This window comes from Magnolia sinica, chromosome 19, assembly GCF_029962835.1.
Source record: "Magnolia sinica isolate HGM2019 chromosome 19, MsV1, whole genome shotgun sequence".
NCBI classification, from domain to species: Eukaryota; Viridiplantae; Streptophyta; class Magnoliopsida; order Magnoliales; family Magnoliaceae; genus Magnolia; species Magnolia sinica.
This window is the reverse complement of record NC_080591.1, coordinates 3,111,890-3,130,845: the sequence shown is the minus strand read 5'-3', so window position 1 is coordinate 3,130,845 and position 18,956 is coordinate 3,111,890. Positions and strand designations below refer to the sequence as shown.

Here is an 18,956-nt window from a genome sequence, read left to right as displayed (position 1 = left end):
TAATTCCTAATAAATTTAAAATAATTTGATTGATAATTTTAAAAACAAAATTATAACCCTTTAAATAATGAATTCAAACTTAAGATAAAGTTTTAGACTTAGACTCCAACTCAAACACACTAAAAACGCGACTTACAATAAATAGTAAATTTCTTATTTATAACTAGCTTATATTCTTACTAGACTCCATGGTTTTTGGCCAAAAATAAAAATAAAAATAGTAAGCCTCCAATTTGACCCAATCACCTTATTCTTCTAACTTTTAAGTCCTTTTCATGTCCGCACAACTTCTACATTAATCAAAAGTTATACTCTTAAGTACAACTTACCATTTACGGTAACAACAAAAAATTAAATGAGACTTTTAACCACCCACCCATTCGATAGAATCTCACAAATTGTTAGTAGGCAATCCGCACAGTTGGCTTTAGTTAGCTTATATAAGTAGGTTTTCCTACCCAAAATCATATATAATATGTCGAAAAACTCAACCCCATTTATGAGATAGGACTGATTTAAGGTTCCGACAGTCCGGATCATTTCGGCATCTGATCGGCCCTTCTCTGGTCCATCTGTTCATGCGACCTGCTCTACATCAGTTGTTCGTATGCATGCCACCACATGTGCCAACATACACAAGGGGATAAGATCTAATCCGTCAGTCACGCCGAGCCCATCCTATATAATTCTGAACTCGCCCCAGAATGTTAGAAGCAGAAGAAAGACTTGCAAAAAACTCCCATAAAGTTTTCCCATCCATCCATTCCTTTTGCAAAGTGTGGTCCACCTGTTCATATAACTGGGCTTATTTTTGCGCCATATAATGAAAACGATATAATGAAAACGATGTGAAACATCAGACAGACGGCTTAGATTTCTTGCCCACATGCGACAGTAGCACATTTGGCGGCGTGTAAGTGATTTCCTTAGTGCACACGTCTGGACTTAGTAAAGATCATCTTAGCTCATACATATAAGAGTGTCACTAATCAGAAAAATGCAGCCGTTGAATTTGAGCCGTTGCTCCTTCTGGGAGCAGATTCCGTGCGTGCATGTCATTGTAAATACATGGCACACAAGGAACAGATCGAGACCGTCTATTTGGTTCTTCCAACAGTGATCGGCCCATGATCCAAATTACATTGCGTAGCCAATTCTATCCCTTTGCATGGTGCATGCAAATGGACACTGTCACCCAAAGGCTAGCAACGGTTCCTATTAATTTTTTTAAAAAAGCATGACGGTTTGATCGGAGACCAACAACTATACACCCAAAAATGAAAATGGACGGTCCAAATTCATCGGGCGAAGTCAAGCGGTTCATGATGGTTCGAACAGTGCAATCTTCGGGATACGCACCATCCACATCCGGCCCATAAGATGGACGGTCTCAATTGGTGTGAACTATTGCCACGTGACCGTAGATGAGCTGATAATTGACACAATTTGCCCCGAGCAGTATAGAATCTAGACAGAGATAGCATTTCCAAGCAATCTGCTAAGTAATCTAATATAAAATCAATACATTAGAATCTCACTATTCAAAATCTGGAGCAAGGAAAAAGACCGCAAAGACTCTTGTTAGAAGATAGGCGGCAAAATCTACTATTTCTGTATCGAGTAGAGTTCCTGTGCGTTTGTCACAAACCACTAAGTTGTGGTGACTCATCTGTGGCCAATCCTAACCGTCCAAATAGTGGACCCAGTTGCTGATTGTCACTACCCCAACAATTACAATGGTCCAACGAGTTACACCAACTCAGTTGAGGTGTAACTGCCCTCATGACCAAATGAGCCGACTTGAGTCGCAGGTCATTAAACCATGGTCCAGGATCCAAAAGAAAATGGTCAGGGCTCTAGTTTTAGTGGGCAGATCGGATTTTTGAGATAATCCAATCAAGGTGATTTTCAAGAGACAATCTATCTACAATGGGGCCCACAACTTGACCGGTTCAGATCGACATTGATACACGCCATCTGTGCAGAGGAAGAGTTTGACCTTTTACTTTAGTCCGTGGCAAACCAGCATTGTAGGCAAGTCCATTATTTTTTCTGTATGGAGCGAAAGAAAGAAAGAGAGGCCACGTCGCCTCTATAGATGACCCTAAAGAGAAGAAAAAGAGTAGCTTATTCTCAAAGCATTCCTCTTTTTTTGTTTTTGTTTTTGTTTTTGTTTTTTTGGCTCTCTCTCTCTCTCTCTCTGCAAAGCAAAGAAGCAAAGCATCCCATTGACACCGCCGGTTTTGTTGCTTTTATATAATGTAAGTATCCAGCTTTCCTTTACTAATATTGGCTTCTTCTTTAATCCTTTTATTAATGGTATTTTCTTCCATTGAAAAAACCCACCTAAAGTTACGAATCTATTCTAATTTCATTATTTCGAGGTCCAAATGCATGAGGCTTTGAGAGACTAGGAGAAGGAAAAAAAAAAAAAACAACTGGGATTTGGTCTTTTTTATTGATTTGTATGTTGATGGGGGGTCATTTCATAGAGGAATGTTGTTGTGCTGGGAAAAAAACGATTTTTTTAAAGCTTCATTTGAGGAAATTTAACTGTTATATATAGATGCTATGAGAGATTGAGAGGAGGGAAAAAAGAAAAGAGAAAAAAAAAAATCCGACTGAGTTCGGGTCTTTATGATTTGTTTTTATGCTAATTGGGTCTTTGGGCCTTTTGAGTAGTTTTTTATTTTTTAATAATCTGGTTTTCTTTATTAGAGTTTTGGATTCTTAGTTGCTTGGTAGAGGTGGAGTGTTTGTTTGAGTTTTTGCTTTGAATTTATTATTTATTATTTGGTTTTTTTAATACAGAATGATTTTTTCATGAGAGGTTGATTTTGGAACTGTTGGGTAATTGATTTTTGGGTTTTGGTGGGGTTTGTCATGGATTTGATTTGGGGGTGGATGATTTGTAAAGAATTAGTATTTCTTGGTTTTACATCTGTTTTTAATGTCACCCTTTGTTTGGGGAATTTGATTTAATCATATTCTTTTAGAAATTTTGTTCTGAATTTCATGATTTGGGACCCATTCGTTTGGATAGTTTCAACGAAATCCATAAATTACATTTATCAACTTTTTACTAGATTTCCATATTCATTGATTCCCTCGGAATTGGATAATGCAAATTCCCCATTTTCCTGCTTTGATATTTGAAGATATTGAAAATAAACCGACAAGTTCATTAGGCACTAGAGTATTGACCATGAATTGGGTAGCAGGATCTTCGAAAAATTCTTGGCAGCCAGTCATGACTGCCGATACGACCAACTCACATTATTGGTTGAACTGGAGAGCGGGGATCTGTGCAACCTGGATACTGTCGTCGGTGATTGCAGCATCGGTCTTGATATGGAAATATGAAGGTTCCAATGCCGCAAGGCACGGCAGAGGCGAAACCCAACAAGAACGGGTGGGTTTCTTATGCGACGAGGAGTCTTGGAGGCCTTGCCTGAAAGAAATCCATCCTGGTTGGCTGCTTGCTTTCCGCATCGTCGCGTTTTTCGTGCTCTTGCCGTTGCTGATAGCCAACACTTTTGTTGATGGAGGTGGCATATTTTACTTCTACACTCAGTAAGCAAACTCTCTAACTTGATTTGCTCACATAGTTACGGATTTACTTATGGTTGATGTAATTAAGAAAAATTCTTGGTGTGTGTGTGTGTGTGTGTGTGTGTGTGTGTGTGTGTGTGTGTATGAAGTGGGTTGGATGTTGCGACATAGAGGTTTGTTAGCCCCAATGCCACATGTGCTCATTTACAGTGTACACACAGCATGCCCACCAGGCACCAACTGAAGTGGTATGTGGGGCGTCTGAATCATGCTTAAGCTGGACACTGTCAAGCGGATGATCAGCCACAAAAACAGGTCAGTGCGCGTATCAAGCGGGCCACATTTGGGCTGGTCTGAGTTTTTAAGTATGCAATCTTCATGATGGGACCCACCTTATGTATGTGCTAGATGTCCCACATTTGTCACATTGGCACATGTGCTGTGTGTAAAGGTGTGTATGGAGAGGGCACCTGGCAGACAACCTCTGTAGTCTGTAGTAGTTAGATGGGAATGCCATGGAGAGCCCTTGATTAGCTTGTCGTTTGATTCTTGCAATGTTTTCTTGTAATGTAGCTTCTACTAAGAGTCCCCTTTTACATGTTTTCTAACACCCGAATTCTGAAGAATCCATATGTATATGAAATTCTTGTTTTCGTGCATGCGGAGTTGGATAGATGCTGCTTGATTAGCTTGGGCAATACCTTAGTATTTCTGTAGGTGAAGGGAAACTTGTAAGGGCATATTCATGGGGGTGGCAATGGGTCGTGTTAGGGTCAGCAAGAGCCTGACCTGTTGACAAAAACAAACCCAGAATCCAAGCCTGACCCCTGAGATGACTTGGCCCAGCCCATGAGTAGATTCCTTTAAGCCCAGGTCCAACTGACCCGTCCTGCTTACAAATAAAATAAAATTACTTGGGACTTGAGCCCTAGAACTTTTGCAAGGTGGCACACATCTCTACCACTAAAGCAAGCACATGTGCGTTAAACACTGATTATTTTTTTAAATACAGGTTATATGTATGAGAAGGCCATGTTAGCTCAGGCAAAGGTCAACCCTAGCCTAACACGTTTGCTTAAATGGGACAAGTTTACTGACCCATGAAATCTGATAAACTAAACCTGAGCCTGGTTTCTAAGTAGGTCTGGTTGGTTAGCTCACAGGCTGACCCGACCCGTGGTTGGGCACCTCTTTAGTGCAAAAGAACCTGATAGCTGCTAGCATGCTACCCATTTTCCAATGGTGTGTGTTATTCATAGATTTCATTTTCAGCTATTAATAAGTGAAAAGGAGGAGCACGACATTGCGACTCATAAATCTAGTAATCCTTTTAACATTTACAAAATTAATATTTTGCATTTCTCAATCCCTCAAATGTTTCTCTTCAATAAAACAACAATTTGTTAGACCATTAGCACTGTTTTCCTTATTTAGTACTTCCGGAAATGATTATTCAAGATACCGTTTTTCCTAAAACAGATGACAGAATTTCCTGTTCTGTTCTGTCATTCCTCTTTGATGGCTTCTAGCATTTTGCTTGTAACAGATCTAGAGAAGGAAAAAAAAATAAAAATCCATTGTGATACAAAACTCTTCTTTCTTTTGTGCAATAAGCAAGAAAAATATGAATATTTGTTCAAAAACGACTTTCATATTAACTCTGATGTATTGACATTGTTTCTGTTCAACTGACTTTGTGCGCTTTTTTGTCATGTGCAGATGGACATTTACGTTGGTTATTATTTATTTTGGGGTACGTCCTTCTACTCCAAGGAGTCTCTTGTGCAGATGTCTTTCACTGAATACATGCCTTCTTTTATATGTGTTGGTTGTTAGGTACTGTTTGGATTTTAGGCAAAGTTGTATCCCAACAAGTTGTTGAGGCAACCGTACATGTCCATGGTTGAACCAATGCACTTTTCGACAACTAGTCATGGATCTATGACCGTTAGACCATGTATCAGGTGTTTTTTGTGGAGAGGTGGAACTACATCCAAGGATACACTAGAGTTTTGGTGCACATGACGATTACACTTATCCGTGTATGTTTGTGACATGTTCCAATGTTCCACATGTGCTACCTTCCAAGTGCAAGCATCCCACATGTACATAGGTGCCTCCATCAATCTTCAAGCACAAAAAAATATGGCACATGTGTCAATATGCACTTGTCATATGTGCCACCAACCAATTTTTAAGTTCTCCACATGTGTCACAATCTATCCTGTCCATGGTCCGGGCAGTTTGATAACAAGGGATGGAACAACTAGTCAGCAACAACATGTTCATGACCAACTAGCCCTAACAGCATGCAATGGATTGCTAGTTGTGACATGACTTTGCTTGAATCCAACTAAGCCCTTAGCATTTTTTTATTTACTTTATTTTTTTTGCTAAGCCCACACTCGTGTATGGCCCAGCTCATCTACTCACCAGAGCAAGTGTCAATACGGCACATTTTACATGATCTGAGCTTTTCATAAGACGGGTTACATTGTTTAAATCATTTGTCCGAAAAATCCGACCACTTAACTAAGGTGGGCAAGAGTGTACAAAACAAATGGATGGCTTACATGTTTCTTGTTTCTAGATGCCTATTTGTTTTGGCTCACCTCGGCAGGGTTTAACATTGTCTGGTACAGATCATCAGACTGCAGAAATGATTAGTCGGCACAAGTCATGCCATTTTCCGGTTCCTAGACAAGTTGCAATCCAAAACTGCTATTTAAATCCATGCACCTTAGGAGTGACCTGATTTCTGTGCCATCTCTGGACAGTGTGGGCCACCCAAGTCCTGTAAATCTCAGACTCATATGCATGTGCCACAAATTCTGCATGTAGATGACAGGGGTTATATACACATGCAGGCTTAGCAAGCATCTTACTTGGGACTTTTTAGCTTGTACAGAAGATTTGTTGCTGATAATCTGAACTTCATTTGTAGCTCGGAACCTCTCTCTCCATTTATGGATGCTATCAATATCTTAATAAAGTTGCTGGCGATGGGGTTGAGCATATGAGGCCAGATGCAGAACGAGGAATGTATGTGGGACCTGCACATGGGGTAGATGCAAATAGGCACCGGATGATGAAAAACTCGGCCACCCGTGAAGAACACTGCATTTGTCAAATTGCGGGGATTTGGGGATATGCTTTTCAAATTATTTATCAGGTGAATCTCTCTTTTAAGAAATTTGATTGTGGTTTAAGCCATTACACACATATAAGTAAACATGAGTAGGACAAACCTACCTTAGGAATCAAGAACTGGTTATAATCACGATCAATAAGGTATAAGCAATACTGTCTAACTATCCCGTTTGCAATAAGAGGTGCTCTCTAGTGATACCGGTACCACCAAATGGGAAGCTGTGGGGCCCATGTGATGTATATATCACATCCACGCTGTCCATCAGATGCATCACCTCAATAACCCCCCAGAGCCCAAAAATCAGCTTGATACAAAACTCTGAGGTGGGCTGCAGCACAGGGAAGTTGGGAGAGGCTTGATTTTAACTGGAGCCCACCTAAGTTGCAAAACAACCTGATTTTTGTCCTAGTCCGAATGACCTGGATTCCATATATACAATAAGATTGGCCCCCCATGCAAAAGGTAGGTGTCCTCTCCCCGCTTGTTCCCTATTCTGTGCAGCACGATTTTTGGGCCCTAGGAGTATTTTGGGTTGACACATCAAATGAACGGGTTGGATGTTGTGAACGCATCACATGGGTCCTACATTTACCCGGTACCATCATAGTTTACAGTGGTACCAGTACCACTGGAGTGCGCCCCTGGCAATAAATGGGCACTATGTGGGATGTTGGAAATGGTTACAAATGAAATAGATTCCATGGATATCATGTTTTCCACTGTTTGTATTATAAAAAGTCGCTATGAAATTCATTGGTCACTATTGCACGTTTTCTCAAGTGAATTGATTTCTCCCAGAAAACCTAAGCCATGGGCATTTCCTTCCTATATTGGGGACACCAACTGACTGTTGAGGGCTCTTTTTGGTTTTCCACATTAAAAAGAACTGCTATCCAAACAATGGCAAAGAAAAGCAAATCAATTTCCTTTGGAAATACAGTTGCATAACAAGCAGTGGACTGTGGAAATGCTCTACAAGATGTAATATTGTGTGGTTAGTCGCATATTTTCCGATGCAAGTAATGTAAAACAAGGAAATGACTTGTGTTGTTATAAACAGACGTGTGCAGGTGCTGTGGTGCTCACCGATTCTGTCTTCTGGCTAATCATGTTTCCATTTCTTGAATTCAAAGATTATAAATTGAATTTTGTAAGTATTGCCTCATCCTTCCGTTCCTTGTATCAATTAGCATGTGTTGATGCATGTATGGTGATATTGCATAACTGGTTTTAGTTTCATGCATTTGGCATGCTTAATGGTGCATTTCCCTTGTTTAGGTTGCGTTTGAGATTTCATGATACTTAGTGCAACCAAACACACCCCTAAAGAAATGTTTTTTAATGCTTTTCTTAACCTTCACTACATTGGTGAAGCATGTGAATCTTCACCAATCCGCATTGGTGAACTGGCGCATCGATCTGGACCATCCACCTCCTGGATGGACTATTGCCCAAAACCCAGATTGATTGATTAATTTGAATCAAGCAAAAACTGCCCAATTGGGTGGTCAATATGATTTTAGCCTAAAAAGTTGAAATTGGGAGAACAGATCACCTGCAACGATTAGTATGGTACTAACAAATTTTTATGCCTCCTGAATTTTTGTTTCTGCTTCTGCCTTAGAAAGTATTTGACATTTGCATGAGGGGGAATCATTGTCAATCGTATGTTAGGTAATGCTATGACTGGTTGTAGGTGATCAGTTCTCATCCGAAAAAAGGTAAGTAGAATTGCATTTGACCATCCGAAAAATGAACACCATAGGCTGCTTTTTGCATGATTCTCTTTAGACACTAGATTTTGAGCAGTGGCCCAAGTAGTGGATGTTCTAATGGATGGTCAAAACCAATAGCCGCATTGACTGATGAGGGTTGGTGAAGGTTAACATTCTTCAATGCGGTGAAGGTTAACAAAGTCCCATTCTTATATATTAAGAAGAAGAAGAATATATTTGGACAATCACACAACATTGATGTGATTATGCAAGCTTCTGATATTTTTTTCCTCTAATATTTAATGGTATTGAGCATATATTCTTGCTTTTGTTTGTTAGACCTTTAGTTGTTTTGTTTTAATGAAGTATTTTCACCTTATGTTGTGTGGCAGCTATTGATTGTTATGCATTCAATGAATGCTTTCTTTCTCTTTGGTGATGCAGCATTGAATTGCTTGGTGAGTTGCTCTTTTCTTGCCGACTGTTAGAGAAATAAAAGATGTATTTTTATTTTTGATGCTTCCTTGGGACATGGCACCATACCATTTTTCTTAATAAAATAGGTTAGGAAAGTCATTAGCTCTATAACTCACAATTTCCCAAATCCTCGTTTCATACTCTTCTCCACAACATAGTATTTAGATTCTCTTGGCTGATTTCTCTTTTCTGTTTTGAGAGTCTACTGCCCATTCCCCTCCCTTCTTAGACACTCTGATGGAGGAACAGATTTACACTCATCATCATCATATAGGGTCCACCCACCTTCAAACCCTTGAGCACTGAAAATAAAATACAAATTTTATTTCTCTAACAGTGAGCATTACCAAATAATTAATCGTATGAGCTAGTTATTATGTGAGTTTAACACGATCATTTTTATTTGTCTTTCAGCGGTTCCCATGGTTCCGGATCTCCTACTTTGTCTTGTGGACATCTCTATATGTCATTTTCCAATGGATCATCCACGCTTGTGTCTCGCTTTGGTATGTTTGATCTTATTTTTTTCTTTTACCATTTCCTCATTTTAAGAGAAACCATTTCACACCTTTTCTAATGGTGATTATCTTTGTTATAGGTGGCCATACCCATTTCTGGACTTGTCATTGCCTTACGCTCCAATATGGTATGTTCTAACCGCAATGATATGATATGTAATTACTGGGATGTTGATTTATCATTTTTGCCCCCCCTTTTTTTCATTCATTCTTTCTCTTAGGGTGTGTTTGATTGAATCAAATTTCATGAAGTTTCATGATATTTGGTGTGGCCAAACACACCCTTGATAAAATTCATGATTGAAAGTTGGAGTTGTCCAATTGAAGATTTTTTCTTTGTCGCCATGGCCATGATGGGAGCTCAAGCTCGATGGTCTGGCTGGCCTAAAGATGGGCCCCATATGTGCCAACTGGGTGAAAAAGAGGGAAGGGCTGTAGATTATATCACAATTACAATTAGTGTACCATTTTCTCACCTTATTTTCATATGCTTACTTCCAACCTCTGCATTGCTGACCCGTCGGCATTGCCTCTTTGGAATTTCAGGTACTTAGTGGTGGCATTGTTGCATTTACCATGCTATGCCATCTTTGCCCTGCTGATAAAGATGAAACACCATTTCCTTTCAAGACGGTTTCCTCAATCATTTCAGTGTTTGAGGTAGACATGGATACAGTTCTGCTTCAGAATCCATAACAGAACCATTCAATGCTTTGGCCACCGCATGTGATTTTATTTATTTTTTTATAACTTTACAAAAACCCAACATTCAAATGAAGTCCCATCACTGAAAGGCCGAAGGAAAAAAAAAAAACAGGCTGACTGTTTCTGATTCAGTAATGAAATGCAGGTGAAGAAATACATAGTTCAAGGAGATAGGATTACATGACATTGTAGAAATTTTGCTTTTTTAAATGATAATAACAAAAAAAGAAAAGAAGAACCCAGGATTATTTTGTTATTTTGTTTATTATTTGGAGGGATTGGAAATATTAAATACGTGTGATACTGAATAATGGCTTACTTGCCTCATTATATTGGATATACCAGTTTTCAGTTCTGTTGAGTGGGGTTCTGGCCTTGATGTATATATTCTACATCCATGCTATCCATCAGTTTTTATAGATCATTTTAGGACAGGAGCCTAAAAATTGAAGCGGATCCAAGTGGACCATAGCATAAGAAATAGTGGTGATTGACTATTAAAAACTTCTTGTGGGCCACAACTGTTTTGGATCAACCTGATATTTGTTTTTCTCCCTTCATCAAGGTTTATGTGACCTTATCAACAGGTTGGATGGGAAATAAACATTACGGTGGGCCTTAGGAAGCTTTTAATGGTGGAGCGTTCAATCACCATTCTCTCCTATGGTATGGTCCACCTGATATTCGGATCTGCTTCATTTTTTGTCTTGTCTGAAATGATCTAGAAAAACGGATGGACGGCGTGGATGTAGAATACATAATGGGTCCCTGCGGTAAGGGCCGCACGAAATCGGCTTGCGTACTGAGATTTTCATCAAACTAAGTTAACTCTGTTGGGCCCACTGTGAATGTATGAGCTTTATCCACGCCGTCCATACGTTTTCTTGGCTCATTTTAGCTGTTGAACCCAAAATTGAAGCATCCAAAGCTAAAGTAGACCATACGACAAGAAACCGTTGGAATAATGATTTCCACCGTTGAAACCTTCCTAGGCCCCACAGTGATGTTTTTTTGTTATCTAACCTGTACATAAGATAAAAAAGGTATGGATGAAGAGAAAACACAAATATCAGCTTGATCCAAAACTTCTGTGGCCCCAAGAAATTTTCAACCCTGTACATTCAATTCACACTGTTTCTATGGTGTGGTCCACTTGAGATTTTGATATGCTTAATTTTTGGGACCAGGATCTAAAATTATCTGGTAAAATGGATGGACGGAGTGGATAAAACATATAAATCATGGTGGGCCCCACAGTTTACTCAGCACCACTCACGATCCACGGTGTGTTGGGCCTACGTGATGAATGATCCATTAATCGGAACTGTCCATGTTTTGGTGTATATTCTCTACGGTCCATATATGCTGAATGGATGATTGTGATGGTCTCTATCTGTAGATGAAATCAGAACGATAAAAAAGGAAAATTTCAAAGGTTCGAATTCGACTTTAAAAATCGAAGGACAGGATCACCGATGAATCTTGATTATAGGAAGAACTCTTATTCATGGTAGTAAGGAGTTTAAATTATCGGACCATCTCAGCATTTGGGCCCCAGTGGGTGGCGAGAGACGGAAGCGGATTGCGTATTGAGAGTAAACTCTGTGGGGCCCACCTTCATTCATGCATTTTATCCAACCCGTTCATCCATTTTTCCAGATAATTTTAGAACTTATCAAAAAAATGAAGCCTATAAAAAAATCAAGTGGACCACACCAATATAAACAGTGTTAATTGAACTTCTACCGTTGAAAAGTTCTTGGGGGCCACAAAGTTTTAGATCAAGCTGATATTTGTTTTTTTTTACCTTCATCCATATCTGTTTGATCTTGTGAACAGGTTGGATGAAAAATAAACATCACTGCGTGCCTTAGAAAGGTTTCAACGGTGGAAATCAATATTTCCACTGTTTCACGTGGTATGCTCTAGTTGAGGTGTAGATATACTTCAATTTTGGTCTCAACGCCTACAATGATCTTTAAAAACGGATGGACGACGTGGATGAAAGATGGGTCCAACAGAGTTTACTCAGTACGATAAGAGAGCGTACTGAGTAACTCAGTACGCAATCCAATTTCGCGAGATACGTTGCAGTTTTAGCCGCGGCGTAGGTGAAACGGGGTCTTTGCGTGTCCCTTAATTCAATCGGAGACGCTAAGCCCACGCGCGTGAGACAGGTTATTCATGTGCATAGCATCTTACGTGCCATCATGGTACACGGAAATGAGATCTAAGCCGTCAGTCACGCAGAGCCCACCATATATAATCTATGGACTCTCCCAGAATATTAGTAGTATGATGATTTATAAAAACTTGCATAAACTTTTCCCATCCATCCCTTCCTTTTCTAAATTGTGGTCTACATATTCATAAAAATGGCCTTATTTTTAGGCCATAGAATGAAAATGATGTGAATCACCAGACGGACGGGTTGGATGTCACGCCCATATGCTACGTTAGCACATTTAGTGGCGTGTAAGTGATTTACTTACTGCACGGGTCTTAGCTCATGCGGCTAAGTGTCACTAATCAGACAAATGTAGCTGTTGAATCTGAGCCGTTGGGACGCAGATTGCGACCTACACAGCCCGTCTCCAGCTGGGAACAGGCAGGAGCTTTGAGTGGCCACCGTGATGCATGGGTCTTATCCACACTGTTCATCTTTTTTTTCTTTTTCTTTTTTTCGGATTATTTAACGGTATAAGCCTAAAAATAAGGTAAATCTAAGAAGCTATTCACTCTTAGTGGAGCAAATCCAACCCATCCACATAAAATGAATTTTAATTTAATATAATTGGCCAAAATTTGAAATTAAAACTCATCAAAGATTAATTACATGAGAAAATAATTTAAAATTAACAAAGAACATTAATACTATTATAGGTTACAGGGAGCTTCTCTTTAAACACTGAAAAACACCATTACGTGGTTCATGATTGCCCTATTAAAATGAATGGATCAAATCAACGAAAGAGTGGGCCTATTCATGATTTAGTGGAACCCACAATTTCCTATTTCAAACGCCCTTTCATCTTAAACAGCTGATAAATAGGCATTTTTATCTTTAAAATAAAATAAAAGGTACACCAAAAGCCAAAAAAAAAAAAAAACTAAAATTTATCTAGAGGAATCTAAAACCTAACTTCCTTCTTACCAGAAATCTATTGTCATAAAATAAACACCTGCATTCTCTTAAAAAGAAACCTCCATTTATGTATGCGAGAGATCCATTCTCACAAATAGACTTATAATGTCAAGTTAGCTTGAGATATAAAAAATCAAGTTGACATGTGACTGTCACACCAGTCTAAGTCAAAATTAACAGTTAGGAAGAGAGACATCCGCCCTTGATTTTTATCCGGTCTATTATGACAATTATATGAGATCTACTCCAACCAGTAGACTCTAAACCAAAAAGTTATGCCTCGGCGCAAAAATCAGACTTATTCGCAATTTAGGGGGCTACACCAAGTGAAACAGTGTGGAGAGTAAGCATTGCCTTGTACATTGTTTCCAATGATGTTGTCCACCCAAATTATAGATGTGGCTGTTTTTTTAGCCCTAGGCATAAAATAGGATGTCACATGTGATGGTCGAAATGGATTTCATAAAAACATCAGGGTGGAACCTACACAAGTCACTTACCCCTTACACTGTGGAACCCAACTTCCATTAAAATAATCTAACAGAAATAGTAGAATGATAATTACTTGGATTAATGTGCAACTTATTCAAAACCTTTTTTTTATAGTAAAATCCCCATATGTGTCTGTCACAAACCATTAATTTATGGTGACTCATCTATGTCCAATCAACATCATCTAAATAGTGGACTTAATAGATCCGTAGCCATATCTTCTATAGCGAAAAGTACACAAAACCATAAATAATTGAGCCAGCTTCAAATGAAATTGGGCTATCTTCATATAAAATTTAGCAAGCATTGCATGAAATTGACCAAGGTTAATATGAATATATGTAGTCTATCCATACCCTCACATGAAATTCAATAAACTTCACATAAAATTGACCAAGCCTAATATGAAATTGACTGAGGTTCACATGAATGTGTTTGGTCTATCCATGCCGTCCATCCATTTTTCCATCTAATTCAAGGGGTTGAGCCCAAAATTGAAGCATATCCAAAGATCAAGTGAATCATACCACAGGAAACATTGGGGATAATCATTTCCACCATTGAAACCTTGCTAGGCAATATAATTATGTTTTATTTGTCATTCAGCCTGTTTACAGGATGATGTAGACATGGATGAACGGAAAACATAGATACAAGCTTGATATAAAACTTCTATAGTTCACAAGAAATTTTTTCAATTTAGGTTCATGGCAATTTGATAAAAAAGACTCGTAGTGCGTGTTTTTTTTAATTGAAGCACCATTTTTGCCATTTCTTGATAAAATGAAACAAAGAGAAGAAGTAATGGTTTAATAGAAGGGTATTCTTATATGAATAAGAAAGAAGATTTTAGAAAATGAGTTTTAAGTAAATAAGTATTACTTTATGAAAATGATAGCAGATTTTAGAAAATGAATTTTAGATAAAGGGATATTGATGTATGAAGAGAAGAGAAGAATCCATAAAATAAATTTTTACTAGAGGATAGAAGATTATAGAACATGAGTCTGTAATATTGAGAAATTTTCATTCAAAAAAGATAATGGTTTAGTTTTGGAAAAGCTGATACGAAACGTGAGATTTACTGTCGGAAAAATCTCTTAGACCATTGAGTTTAGCCAAGGCTATAGATTGCGACTCAACCAAGTTGACTCATCTCAATCAAGTCCAATCCAGTCCAGCACCAAAGCTTAGTGGTGAAATAGGCCCAACTCGGACGAAGTCACCTCAACTCATCCGAGTGGCAGAATAGGAAAACCATGGTCCAGGGCCATGGTAGCTCATTAGCCCAGGAGTCACGACTGTGGATGGATCAAATGAAAATGGTCAGGCCTCCAGGTTTAGTAGGCGGGTCATATTTTTCAGATCATCCAATCAAGGTGATTTTCAAGATACAATGGTTAGCTTAACCCCAAGCGGAAGGATGACACTTTGCCTGACGGCCTGAAGAAGCAACGTAGCCTTTAACTTTTTAAAAAGAACTGGTATCTATTAACATCATTCGATCTTCAGAAATCTTTGAGTAATCTGGAAGCACATTACTCATTACAATAAAATGAAGAGGAAGAAGATACATAATATGACTCTCATATTTCTGATTAAATAATATTCCATCCTTAAAATGCTCAATTATATCATAACGAATATCTTGACACCTGGCGGCATCAAGAATTACAATCTTCTGATAATCATAGGCGTAGATCACATCTTCATTCCTTCCTCCATTATTAGGGCCTGTTTGGGAGTGTGGATTTGGAACCCCCTGGATTCTCAACCCCCAGGATTGGAAACCCCTGGATTGGCAATCCTCTGGGTGTGTTTGGTACCCTTGAGTGTGAATCAACTTTAAATCAAAAATACCTATACATGGTATATTCACGGGGGTTTGAATTTAATTACTAAATCAACTTTAATATCCCCAATTAGTGAGATATATAATTTTTGACACTATGGTTGTGATAAGCCCGCTAAAATATATGTTTTGTCTAAAAGTGATGAAATTTCAAGTCTTAGATGGACCGCAAGCACAAGATCATGTCTGAGTGACTAACCAACGATTTTTAATCGTTGATTGATATGGACAATGTTTGGACGGTGCTGGACAATATTTGGACGGTGCTGATCTACATGAACAATGTTTGGACGGTGCTGATCATCGTTAGTGGGCCATGTGCCTAGTAGAATGATAGTGTACAGTGACATACATTTATACATGCAACTATTCAAATGATTTTACGTGTAATCCAAGGTAATCCCCAGTTGCTTTATGCGGCCAAACACCATGCGGATTTGAAACCCCCTCTAATCCTCTCCAATCCCCTCCAATCCAAGGTGCCAAACGACCCCAAAGCAAAAGGCGGAATACCGACTCACTAGATGCTTTGCAAAAGTACTTTTCCCTTCACCGCCATTGCTTCCGTAAACCCAAAAGACAGAACGATCAGAAGGCTCCTCTTGTAGCTTCGCGAACAAGTATTCTTGCCATGAATTCAGAGTTAACTCTGAATATCGATCGAAAAACTGTTTTTGATGATATATCGAACGAGCCTTCTTGAGAGCTCCTTTATGACGACTATAACTTTCAGGATCATCAATCATAATTGATTCAAGAGTATCGCCATTCATGGCTCTCTTCATTGAATCACGAAGAGCAGGCTTACCTGAATCTGAATCGATCCATACTCCATATTCCCAAGGGCCTTCGACCCTTGTTCCTTCCTTCATAGCATATGCACGAACGCCATGGCGTTCTCCTCTAGCTACCTCGAAATGACCACGAGGTAGCCACTTCTTCAACCAACTAAGACGCTGAGGCTTGAATAACTCAATGTAACCTTGCAAATGCAAGGTTCCATTCTCCCCAGACTCCAATTGATGGCAGAAATATCTTACGTCTTTGGGAATTTCAGAAGTATTCAATGGAACGGAGTCTGGGTTATTTAAAGTGAGAACGTATCTTCTCATTTTAGACATCTCTTGTGTTGTATTCACAACACATTCTTTATATTTTATTTATAGAGTAGATCCACGTGGAGGGGACACGTGGACCTATGGGACGCTGGGACATGTAACAGCCAAAGCATTGCTCTCTGTGTGTGTGTGTGTGTGTGTGTGTGTGTGTGTGTCTGTGCAAAGCAAAGCAAAGCAAAGAAGCAAAGCATCCCATTGACACCGCCAGTTTTGTTGCTTTTATATCATATAAGTATCCAGCTTTCCTTCACTAATATTGGCTTCTTCTTTAATCCTTTTATTAATGGTATTTTCTTCCATTGGAAAAACCCACCTTAAGTTACGAATCTCTGCTAATTTCATATATTTCGAGACCCATGAGGCTTTGAGAGACTGGGGTCGTTTGGATGCTTGCAAGTTCTGTAAAATGTAACTTACTTACCTATAAGTGAGTTACAAATCAGTTACAGGTGGTGTTTCAACCTGTAAGTAATTTACAGGCAAAAGATTTAAAAAAAAACTTACATAGTTTGAGACTGTGTTTTCACTTACCTGTAAGTAAGGTCCATTTCTTTACATTTCTCTTTACAAACCCAACCTATTGTGCCCGCCTAAGCTCCTCTCTCTCTCTCTCTCTCTCTCTCTCTCTCTCTCTCTCTCTCTCTCTCTCTCTCTCTCTCTCTCTCTCTCTCTCTCCGCTTTTCTTTTTCATCTGATTCAACATCTGTTCTTGAATTTGAATCGGCCCAATTTGGAGAGGCCGTGACAGTGGGGCCCACATAGCATATATGTATGTGTGTTGATTGAACGCCCACCATTAAAACTTCCTAGGGCCCACCATAATATTTATTTGCCATCCAACCAGTTGATAAAGTCACATAGACCTGGATGAAGGGAAAACACAAATATCAGCTTAATCCAAAGCTTTTGTGGCCCTCAAGAAGTTTTTATTGGTGGGCATTCAGTCACCAATGTTTCTTGTGGTATGGCCCACCTGAGATTTGGATCTTCTTCAGCTTTTGGCACATGCCCTAAAAAGTGCTGGAAAAACTGATGAACAACGTGGATATATATATAAAAAACATACATCAAGGTGGGCCTCACAATCACAGCCATTGCTCTTTCTATTTTTATTAATTTTTATTTTCTTTCCATCCATTCAAGTGTTAAAAATATGAGCCCATTGTAAATGAGTTGTAGGCCATAAGGAATCAAGATTCTACCTTATGTGTGCATGACGTAGGGAAGGATGTGTTGAGGTGGATCACCATCTTCCAAAGGGGGGTAACTACTCCGAATTCACAGAGCTTCTCCGAACGAACTCCTTATAGAAATACGATGTAGTAATAAACTCGGTGAGACCAAGGTCGAATCCCAAGGGACTGGAACTTGTACGTAATCTAAAAATAACCAGAACTAGAACTAGACTAGATGAAATCTAATTAGGTGAATATGAGGAAATAATGGTGAAATAGTAAACTAAAATATGTAAAATTTAATGATAGGAAACTAGGTATTCAGAGGATCCACTTGTCGAGATCAGGGAGATCTTATGCCTGCTTCAAGAACTCAACTGGACTTAGAGTCCCATCTTCATCCAGTTGAAAAGTGTAACCATGAAAATCAAGACTGAACTTCCTTTAATATAATTTTCAAGAGATGAAAGGTATATGAATTAAAATGGATTCCATCATCAAACCATGCCCAGGAGACAAAGTAAACAACAGAATTAAACTAATTAAAAACCAATCAACATGATATGAAGGTTAGGAAGGGTACCATCATCCGACCATGCCCAGGAGACGATGGTGAACAATGGGGCTTCCTGACTTCATAAACATAAAAGGGAAAAGGAACATGCTTAAAGCTATCGTAAACCTATTGTAATTTTAGTCACAACAAACCATTAAAACTAAAAACATTCCCTTAATTAAAACCAAAAATCAACATCGGTTCAGTCTAAATAAAAGGCACAAGAAACAAGTTCTCCCATCACGCTATAAGCTTCACCTCTTAGCCCTAGCTAAGAGGTTTAGCCAATCATGATGGGACTAGATCTCTCAAAAATAAAGAATAAAAACATAATAAAAAAATTTCTAAACAAATACTTCTTTGTTTCTCTTCCTCTATCCCTGACGTCCCAGCCAACTGAATGCCTCCACCGCAGATCCCCCTTTCTCTCTTCTCTCTTGTCTCTTTATAGACATGAAAGGACAGTGGAAAGGAGCCTCCTTTGCTGCTAAAGTTGATGC

At 38.9% G+C, this 18,956-nt stretch overlaps 2 protein-coding genes across 4 annotated transcripts; one reads left to right on the top strand and one right to left on the bottom strand.

Annotated features, from left to right (window-relative positions):
• The first annotated feature begins 2,155 nt into the window (after positions 1 to 2,155).
• LOC131235060 (uncharacterized) lies at positions 2,156 to 10,473 on the top strand. Of its 3 annotated transcripts, XM_058232165.1 has the most exons (9): positions 2,156 to 2,261; positions 3,222 to 3,573; positions 5,272 to 5,305; positions 6,497 to 6,724; positions 7,764 to 7,853; positions 8,811 to 8,876; positions 9,310 to 9,401; positions 9,494 to 9,541; positions 9,960 to 10,473. In XM_058232165.1, exons 2-9 carry the CDS (start codon positions 3,251 to 3,253, stop codon positions 10,075 to 10,077), a joined length of 999 nt encoding a protein of 332 aa, XP_058088148.1. In that variant the 5' UTR covers positions 2,156 to 2,261; positions 3,222 to 3,250; the 3' UTR covers positions 10,078 to 10,473. The 3 variants fall into 3 exon arrangements, with proteins under 3 accessions (XP_058088148.1, XP_058088147.1, XP_058088145.1); XM_058232162.1 differs by lacking the exon at positions 2,156 to 2,261 and having other exon boundaries at positions 2,312 to 3,573; XM_058232164.1 differs by lacking the exons at positions 2,156 to 2,261; positions 7,764 to 7,853 and having other exon boundaries at positions 2,306 to 3,573.
• Positions 10,474 to 15,141: 4,668 nt separating this feature from the next.
• On the bottom strand, positions 15,142 to 16,728 carry LOC131235627 (uncharacterized). The gene is made up of 2 exons (XM_058232889.1): positions 16,129 to 16,728; positions 15,142 to 15,198 (listed from the first exon to the last, which is right to left on the bottom strand). The coding sequence occupies exons 1-2, from the start codon at positions 16,726 to 16,728 to the stop codon at positions 15,142 to 15,144; spliced, it is 657 nt and encodes a 218-aa protein (XP_058088872.1).
• Between the last annotated feature and the right edge of the window lie 2,228 nt (positions 16,729 to 18,956).

Bases quoted from the DNA above. Each gene is read 5' to 3' on its own strand.
- LOC131235627 (XM_058232889.1), bottom strand. From the start codon at position 16,728: ATGTCTAAAATGAGAAGATACGTTCTCACTTTAAATAACCCAGACTCC. The intron at 15,199-16,128 runs GTGAGTCGGTAT...TTGCTTCTTCAG, and splicing joins GTACTTTTGCAAAGCATCTA to GCCGTCAGGCAAAGTGTCAT.
- LOC131235060 (XM_058232162.1), top strand. From the start codon at position 3,122: ATGCAAATTCCCCATTTTCCTGCTTTGATATTTGAAGATATTGAAAAT. The intron at 8,877-9,309 runs GTGAGTTGCTCT...TTTGTCTTTCAG, and splicing joins ATGCAGCATTGAATTGCTTG to CGGTTCCCATGGTTCCGGAT. The intron at 9,542-9,959 runs GTATGTTCTAAC...TTGGAATTTCAG, and splicing joins TTGCCTTACGCTCCAATATG to GTACTTAGTGGTGGCATTGT.